This window comes from Chanodichthys erythropterus, chromosome 7 (genome assembly GCF_024489055.1).
Source record: "Chanodichthys erythropterus isolate Z2021 chromosome 7, ASM2448905v1, whole genome shotgun sequence".
NCBI lineage: Eukaryota > Metazoa > Chordata > Actinopteri > Cypriniformes > Xenocyprididae > Chanodichthys > Chanodichthys erythropterus.
The window spans coordinates 20404091-20414280 of NC_090227.1; the positions used below are offsets into that span (position 1 = coordinate 20404091).

Sequence of the window (10190 nt, forward strand, 5' to 3'; positions counted from 1 at the left end):
TGTTGTGTCTTATGCAGAGAACTGTATTTAGTGAATTTAAAAAGTGCTATTTTGAAATGCAAAATGTGTGTAAAACAGAAAAGGTGTTTAGACTTTTGGAGACTTGAGAAGAAGTTTTGCTCTCTGTGTGTCAGTTTAAATAATTGTGCTGTGCATGTCATTTTAGTGTGTTAGCAATTGGAAAAAAACTGTAACAATTTGAGAACAAAGTATATCAAGCTAAGCGATCATTATTTAATCACCATTGGCACGAGATTTATTGTAATGCTTTTTTTTTCCCTCAGTTGGTCAGAACAAAAGTGGCAGACATGTTATTTACTTGTTCAAATGACACTGAAAATTCTTACTTTGATCATTTCATCCGAAGTACTGTATCCACACCAGTGTGGTGATTGACAGCAAACATTAAATTAATCCATGCTGAGGAGTCGTGCTGAGGCACAACCCATGTAAAAATGATAATTCTGCAAACAACTGCAAAAGCAGGTTTTCAAACAGAGATGGCGACAAAAAGGCAAAACTTGTGGATTGCAGATTTAATTCATGTTCTGAAGATGAACAAAGGTCTTACGGGTGTGGAATGACATTAGGCTGAGTAATTAATGACAGAAAATTCATTTTTGGGTGAACTAACCCTGTAAGGATTGAGCATGTCAAACCCAACCCAGGTGACTGTACACTAATTTTGTACTTAATATACTAAAAATTCTTATTTAGTACTTAAGATAAACTTAAAGGATTAGTTGACTTTCAAATAAAAATTACCCCAAGCTTTACTCATCCTCAAGCCATCCTAGGTGTATATGAATTTCTTCTTTCTGATTCTTCTTTTCTGATTCTTTCACAATCGGAGATATATTAATAAATATCTGAGACCAACGAGTATAAAGCTGAAGAAAGTGCCTCCATCCACATCCATCCATAATAAACGTACTCCACATGGCTCCGGGGGGTTAATAAAGGCCTTCTGAAGTGAAGCAATGTGTTTGTGTAAAAAAATAAATAAAAAAAATCCATATTTAACAAAATATGAAGAAAAATATTACGCCTTCCTCCTTCAACTTATGAAGAAAGTGTAAAACTTTCACCGTTCAAAAAGCTTATGCTACGTCCTATTCAACTTTCGTAAATAGCTCAACTGATGTGACGCCAGTTTTTTTTTTTTTTTTTTTTTTTTTTTAAGTTGAATACGGAAGTCTGTCTGGCGGAAGCTAGATAATTTACTACATAAATGTTAAATATGGATATTTTTTACAAAAACGCATCGCTTCACTTCAGAAGGCCTTTATTAACCCCCCGGAGCTCTGTGGAGTATGTTTATGGGTTCAAGTGTACTACAAGTGGTACTTAAATACATTTTTTTTTAATACAGAGATAGTATGTTAAAAGCACATTTTAGTTCATATTCATGGTATCTCAAAAATCTCAAAAGCACAGTTGAGTACACTTAGATGTTCTTAAGATTATCTTAAGAAGTACTAAAGAAGAATCTTTAGTATATTAAGTACACAATTAGTGCGCAAAAATAGAGCACTATAAGTAAATTATTGAGGTGTACTTTTTTTTTTTACCTGGGGGACATTTGAAGACACAATAAAAGGCATGACCATGTGTGTGTTTTTCGCCTTTCATACATATTGGCGTGGCAAGGATGACTGTGCCACTGCTGCTACAGTTGCTGGTGCTGCATGGTGCCTGTTTGCCTGTTTCAGCACAACTCTGCAGACTGCTTGGTCAGCCTGCCCTCCCTCTACTTTCTGTGCAAAAAGATATCAACATTGGGGCAATTTTTTCATTACATACAAGTGCTCTGTTAAAGATGCATTCTTTCACTTTAAAACCAGAGCCAACAACATGTGTCAGGTCTGTATTACTATTTTGAAAGAATCTTGTTGATACATAATTCTTTACAGAATGTAACACAAATTGATGCTTTGTTTTCACAGCTTCAACTTGCGTGAGTTTAAATTTGCTCAGACAATGATTTTTGCCATTGAGGAGATTAATAACAGCACACAACTGTTGCCTGGTGTTTATTTGGGATATAAGATATATGATTCCTGTAGCTCTATACCTCTGACTATCCTTTCGGGCATGGCATTGATGAACGGTTATGAAGAAACTTTGAGTGATACATCCTGCTCTAGACCACCAGCTGTTCATGCCATTGTTGGCGAGTCAAACTCCTCTCCCACCATTGGATTGGCATCTGTAGTTGGTCCATTCAGTTTACCTGTTGTAAGAACTCTTTACTTATCTGCTGCTTTTTATGTTTAATCAGTATATGATGAACCACTGGAATATTCACCAAATTAAATGCTTCAAGCCATATTCACCCAATTGAAAACAACTGTTTTAAATATACAAAGCAATTGATTAGATTATGGCAGTGTTTATAACAATTATGCTATTTGTATAGTAGTAATGTATAGTGGATTAGGAATGGGGGGAAAAAGGTATCTGAAAATTGTGATTAATATACTCTGCATATTTTTATTGCAGATCAGTCATTTTGCCACATGTGCATGCCTGAGTAACAGAAAAAGGTATCCATCCTTTTTCAGAACAATACCCAGTGATTATTACCAAAGCAGAGCACTGGCTCAACTTGTCAAGCACTTTGGCTGGACTTGGGTTGGGACAGTCAGGAGTCGCAGTGATTATGGTAATAATGGCATTGCAGCATTTGAGGAGGCTGCAAAACAAGAGGGGATTTGTATTGAATATTTCGAGACCATATTTAAAACTGATCCACAAGAGCAGTTCCTGAAGACACTGGATGTGATAAAGAAGGGCACCGCCAGAGTGGTGCTGGCATTTACTGCATCAGGGGATTTTATTCCCTTCCTGAAAGTAATTGCGCAACACAACATCACAGGGCTGCAGTGGGTTGGCAGTGAATCCTGGATCACTTCTCGAACTCTTGCAGAAACAAAGGAATTCAGTTTCCTTTCTGGAGCTGTGGGTTTTGCTATAACTAATGCCAAACTTGTGGGCCTGCGAGAGTTCCTAGTGAATGTGCACCCTGATCAAGAACCGAAAAATAGATTGCTAAAAGAATTTTGGGAAACAGCTTTACGGTGCTCTTTCATGACCAGTGGCAGTGATGGCTGTACAGGCTCAGAGAGACTGGCAGATCTTAAAAATGAATATACAGATGTATCAGAGCTACGGATAGCAAATAAAGTGTACACTGCAGTGTATGCTGTTGCACATACCCTACATAATGTATTAAAAGATTTCAGATCCTTTACCAACAACAGCAAAGGAGAACGGCCCACACCGCAAAGGGTATGTTGAGCACATGAAATAACAATAGAAAAATCATAATGAAACTAATTAAAATAGGAATAATGGAATAATCCTCTCAGATTTTGGAGTATATGAGGAATGTGAGATTCAACGTCAAAACAGGTGAAGAAATATTCTTTGATGCAAGTGGTGATCCAGTGGCAAGATATGACCTGGTGAACTGGCAACCTGCTGGGAATGAAGGTGTGCAGTTTAAGAATGTGGGCCTGTATGACAGTTCACTGCCCCCAGAGCAACGTCTTCAAGTCAATCAGGAACATGTGCTTTGGCCAGGAAACAGTGGACAGGTACACTGATTCTTCGCATTACATTATTGAGGGCATGTGAAATATTTGTTAGAATTATGAAAAGTAGCAAAGAGTGAAATCATATAAAAATGATTTCATGATGATAAACAATTAATTTAAAGCTGCAGTCCATAAGTGTTGTCTATTTGTAGCATCTCTGTTTGAAACCTGCAATTACAGTTTTCAAATTAAGCAGAATTATCATCTTTATGTGGGGTTGTGCATTGAATCTAATGTTTTGAGGAGAATGTGCGGTTGTCAGTCACCGGACAGGTGGATTGCAATAAATCGAGCTACCAATGGTGATTAAATCTAACGATTGCTTAGCTCGTATCACATCAAACCATGCAAATTATTATTACTGTTATACTTCGTTCTCGAATTGTTAACGTTAACAACATCAGCATTGGTGACTGTGTATTTAGTGTGTATTAGTGTTACCTGTAGTTTTTAATTTCTGTACAGTCTAATCTCTAATGTTAATTTGTCATACCATATGATCTGCCATCAAAATGATAAAAGTGAAAAGGCAATAAATGATCCACCTCCGTTTTTAGCCGGGACTCCTTTTTCATGTAAACAGATGTGACATAATGATGCAAAGAATGAAAAAAAAAAAAAAAAAAAAAAAAAATGCACTGCTGATTTAATGATTTAAATAATCATTTGGGGTCTTATATAACACATTATTTTCTCATAGTTACCTGTGTCCGTGTGCAGTGAGAGCTGCCCCCCTGGAACTAGGAAGGCTGTGCAAAAAGGACGACCTGTCTGCTGTTATGACTGTATTCCATGTGCAGAGGGAGAAATCAGTAATGGCACAGGTAAAATATCATGAAAGTGTGATAAAGTTAAATGTAAACATTGGTGAAATGACTTTGTGATGCATTTCCCATTCAATAATCTTTTCTTGAAATTCCTTCACAGATTCTAGTGACTGCTTTCCTTGTGATTTGGAGTACTGGTCAAATGAAAGCAGAGACAGATGTATATTAAAAGTGGTTGAATTCCTTTCCTATACAGAAATCATGGGGATTTTGCTTTGTATTTTCTCCTTTATTGGGGTGTTTTTAACGGCAATTGTATCTTTTCTGTTTTATCTTCATAAAGAAACACCTATTGTCAGAGCCAACAATTCAGAGCTTAGCTTCCTGCTGCTCTTTTCATTGACTCTGTGTTTTCTCTGTTCACTTACTTTCATTGGTCGGCCTACTGAGTGGTCCTGTATGTTGCGTCATACCGCATTTGGGATCACTTTTGTCCTCTGTATCTCTTGTGTTCTGGGCAAAACAATAGTTGTATTAATGGCCTTCAGGGCTACACTTCCAGGAGGCAATGTCATGAAATGGTTTGGACCTGCACAACAACGACTCAGTGTTGTTTTCTTAACGTTAATACAGGTGGTTATATGTGTGCTTTGGTTAACAATATCCCCTCCTTTTCCAAATAGGAATTTGAGCTTTTACAGAGAAAAGATTGTCCTAGAGTGTAACTTGGGTTCAGCTCTTGGTTTTTGGGCTGTTCTAGGATATACTGGCATGCTATCAGTCTTGTGTTTTGTTTTAGCTTTTCTTGCACGGAAGCTCCCTGATAACTTCAATGAAGCCAAGTTCATCACATTCAGTATGCTCATATTCTTTGCTGTCTGGCTCACATTTATTCCAGCTTATATTAGTTCTCCTGGAAAATTTACAGTAGCTGTGGAGATATTTGCTATTTTAGCATCAGGTTTTGGTTTACTATTTTGCATATTTGCTCCAAAATGTTACATCATTTTACTAAAACCAGAGAAGAACACAAAGAAACTAATGATGGGGAAATCTTCAACTAAAGCCTATTAAACCCACAAATAAGCATGCCATTTAACAAAGCTGTACAAAGCAACAGTTAAGTAATCCAACTGAAAACAGGGCTGTCTGACCCATTAGTTCTGCTCTCCACAGGCTGTAGCAGGCTCTGCAGTGTAGGCCGGGTCAGCACAAGACACAGTGGACTCTCACTGACCATCTCCATCACAGCCATGTTCTGGACCTGCACTGTGTACTTCCTAATAAAAAATGACATTGACTTTTTGCAATTAACAAGAAATGGAAATTTAAATTAATGACCTGTATTTCTAACAGCTTACATAATAATAATAATAATAATAATAATAATAATAACAATAATAAATCATCTGTTCTCAGAACAAGGAAAATACGTTTTCCACTTAGCCCCACTTTTTTTGGTGAGTTTTGTGAAGATTTTGACTAAAAAGCAGAAATTTCACTTTGGACACCAAACGCTATCATCACGTGGTGTTACATCCTTGTATTATGTTGAATTTTTTTCTTCTTTCCCAGATTCTTGTTTCTACTTTCAATTTCATAGTGCCATGCCATTGGTTCATGGCAGGTCACCTGATCCCTGTGCTTCCAGTGATGTCATCAATCTAGTCTCCAATCGGCTCATTACACAGTGACATAAAAGTGGAGTAAAGATGTCACTCATGAGGCCCGAGAGAATCAGAGATTTTGATATAAATTTTGGATTGTTGTAGTGACTTTGTTTTGTGTATCCCCTGTGTAATTGTATATACTTTGACTTGTGTAACACTGTGCTCATTCCCTATTTGTCTTACCTCTCATTACTTAAGTCATATCTGAGGTTGGAGAAGGGACAGGTAAGCAAGTTGCATGATTTACATTGTGCACACATAGGGATTTCACTTGAGTTGTATTAGAAACACTAGGGCAGGGGCGAGCTCCATCCGCTGTATTTTTGTTTGGAATAGTGTATTTAAGTAGGATGTCTGAGACATATTTCTTTCTTTCTTCTCATTGATAGTTTAGAGCACATGTGTCAAACTCCACTCCTGGGCCACTGTCCCATAGAGTTTATCTCCAACCACCTCCAAAACACATGCCTGGAGGTTTCTAGTAATCCTGAAGACCTTGATTAGCTGGTATGTGTTTTTATTTAGGGTTGGAGCTATACAACTGGACCTATGCTGAGATTGACAACCTTGGTTTAGAGGGTAAAATTAGTTTGGGCTTGATTATTTCTTTGATTTGGATGCCGCCCGTGTTTCTTCTCCAATTCTCTTTTCCCCTATTATTTATTTATCTTTTTTTATTTGTGTTTACCATTCCTTTTTGAGATATAATATATTAGCTATGCTAGACATCGGCTGAGAGAGTTGCCGCTTGCAGTTGGAGAGGAGCTAAAAACACGTGCAGTCGGACATTTTCTGCTTCCCGTAGTGACGCTCGCTCTGCGTTTACATAGCTTATCACAGCTTAAGTGAAATAAATGCAATATTTGTCTAATACACAGATGTTTCAGACATTTTATTCAATACTTTATTTACTGCTTTCATAACATAAGCATATACTATGTAAATACCACAGTGAGGTCTTCGTTTTTATCATTTTTATTTTGATAAACATGACACAACATAGCATCGTGACTACATGAAAATGGCTTTTACTGTTATAGAAATACAGACTTGTGAGCATTAGTCACATGGTGCATGAAGTCCAACAAGCCTAAACAAGGAGGTGTGGCAATGGCAAACATAGAGGTAGGACGAGAGGAGCACATGGCCAACACAAACAAAGTCAAAACCATGTGCTCAGGCACAAGACAAACAAAGAAAAATGAAACAGAGACCAGAGGTGTCAAGTAACGAAGTACAAATACTATGTTACCTTACTTAAGTAGAAATTTCGGGTATCTATACTTTACTGAAGTAATTATTTTTCAGAGGACTTTTTACTTCTACTCCTTACGTTTTCACACAATTATCTGTACTTTCTACTCCTTACATTTTAAAAATAGGCTTGTTACTCCTATTTCATCTCAGCTTGTTTTCATTCTGGCTTGAAAAACAAACCACTATCCAGATACATCGCGCCATCCGGATAGAGTGAATTGTTTGATTGTGGTTGGATGAGAATAAACATATACCATTCTGACACATTATTGGTTTGTACGCGATCCAGCGCACATGCACATGTCATAAATCACGTCACACTCCAGCAAGGAGGATATAGCCAGTGTTGGGGGTTACTCAAAAAAGTAAATTTCTTAAACGTTATTAACGTTACTTTCTCTACTACAGGCTCATTTAGGCTATCAAACGGGTGCTTTCTCTTCGTCCTCTGCAAATTAAGCTAGGTAGTTCAGTAGAAAGATCTTTGGTAAATAAGGTCTACACTCAAAAAAATGATCCTTTAAACCTACTTAATTTTATTATGGACAGTGGTTCCACACAAGCAAATTGTTTTTTATTAACATTAATAGAATTTTTTTTAATCTATGTAAAATTCTTGTGTTGTGACAACACAACTGAATGAGGACAAATCTATTTAAAATAGTAATGTCAAATCAAATCAATGCAATTGCTTCCCTGTAACTTAAACTTGTTAAGTTTAGTGGACATGCTTTAGTTTATTTAAAACCAGCCAAATATGTTTCATTCAACCAACAAAAGGAGGTTTGTTTCAAATAACTCAATTAAATTATGGACAGTGGTTCCATCCAATTAGGTTTTGTTACTTTAACTCAGTGATTTCTATTTAAAGTAACTCCCTTCAAAGCAGCATTTATTTGTGTGTGATTACCTTGTAGAGACAAAAAAAAGACAAGATATGTAACAAGTTATCAAACTGTATTTGTCAGTTGCAATAAACTGTGTTTTAAACAGCCTATTCAGTCATTACATTCAAGAATCTTTAAACTTGTGCAAATGCTTTTAACAGTCTGATGTAAAAGTAATTTTAGATAATGTTAGAATCAAAAGACTTCTGCAAACTCAAGAAAGTGAAAATTAACCTAGAAGAACAAAAACAAACAAAGGATAAATACAATTATTTTTTTTTTTTATACAAATTTACAAAAAAAAAGTGTCCAGATGGTAGTGTGCTCTTCAATGCACTTTATTGGATAACTTGTTGCCATCAACTTTTGCAGTGCTTTGAAAGTATACCTGAATCCAGGAGGGTAGCTCAAATTCAGTCCATATTTTAGTCTCATCAACATGGCTGTATATGGCATATGGGACACTGCTAAGGTATGAAGAACCTTTTGCCCCTCTAACACCACTCCAACATCTGCTAGGCTCTCTTCTATATCTGCACCTTCCAGTCTTATGAAATAAATCCCCATCAAAGTCTTCTGAATCGCCTCCTGTCCTGTCCTAGTGTGGATATTTAAAAAAAAAAAAAAAAAAAAAAAAAAAAAAAAAAAAAAAAAAAAAAACAGTACTCTTAAATTCCTGTGTATTTACTTTAACAAAGCATTTAGCATCCTTGAAAATAAACAACATTTTAAAATGCACATATACTCACCATATACAGATCAGACTGCTAGGGCCTTCTTTCATGTAGACACAGAGAGATTTGATTGTGCACTCTCTCTTCAGTTCAATGTCACCATTCTAAAGATGCAAACAACAACAACATTACCCAAATATAGCCTTTAAATATAATAATTCACCTTTCCATAGGATTACCCTGCCATTGCTCCCATCATACTCAACCACTTTCAGTTATCCATCCTTCTCATGCTTTACATCAGGGGTGTGAAAGCTTGCTCCTAGAGGGACTGTTCTGCGGAGTTTAACTCGACCCAAATTAAATGCACCTGAACCATCAATGTTTTTTTTGAATTTTCAAATAAGAACAAAGTGTTAAACTTTCAGCTTGTGCTGGGGTAAGTTAGAGCTAAACTCTGCAGAACATTGTCCATTAACAATAGTGTTATACATGTAACATCTGTCAGTTACTTTGCATTTATTGTATTTATCATGGTAATAAACAATCTTATATCTGTTTTTTTATGCATGCTCATGACCATAACCCCAGTGAGAGAATATTGTTTTAAAGGGTTAGTTTACCCTAAAATTAAATTTCTGTCATTTATTACTCACCCTCATGTCGTACCACACCAGTAAGATCTTCGTTCATCTTCTGAACACAAATTAAGATATTTTTGCTGATATCCCAGGGTATCTGATCTACTCAAAGGCAGCAACGTCATTGCACCTTTTGACGTCCAAAAAGTTAGTTAAAAATATGGTTAAAGTAGTCCATGTGACTGCAGTGGTTCAACTTTAATGTTATGAAGCGATAATAATACTTTTTGTGGTCAAAAACAAAACAAACATTATGACTTTATTCAACAATTTGAACTGTCATCCTTGTTTACATCCGAATGCCAACTTAGTATAGGCTGAAGCTGAACACGTGCATTTGATGCTGACACAGGAGTCAGCCAATAACGAGCTGTTATTCGGACGTAAACAAGTCAGTCAGCAGTGAGTTCACTACGTATGACAACAGTTTAAATTGTTGAATAAAGTCATTATTTTTGTTTTTGTGCAAAAATAGTATTCCCGTCACTTCATACCATTAAGGTTAAACCACTGCAGTCACGTTGACTATTTTAACCATGTTTTTAACTACATTTCTGAACGTCAAAAGGTGTAATGACATTGCTGCCTATGAGTAGATCAGATACCCTCAGATTTCATCAAAAATATCCTAATTTGTGTTCTGAAGATGAATGAAGGTCTTGACCGGTGTGGAACGACATTAGGGAGAGTAATGA

General features: G+C 36.4%; 1 protein-coding gene across 1 annotated transcript; it reads left to right on the forward strand.

Moving 5' to 3' along the window:
* Positions 1–1636: 1636 nt before the first annotated feature.
* On the forward strand, positions 1637–5440 carry LOC137023526 (extracellular calcium-sensing receptor-like; the record flags this gene model as incomplete). Its single annotated transcript, XM_067390726.1, has 6 exons — positions 1637–1863; positions 1947–2238; positions 2503–3291; positions 3372–3599; positions 4300–4423; positions 4527–5440. Coding segments are annotated over 6 exons (2574 nt in total), but the record flags the coding sequence as incomplete, so codon positions are not given.
* Between the last annotated feature and the right edge of the window lie 4750 nt (positions 5441–10190).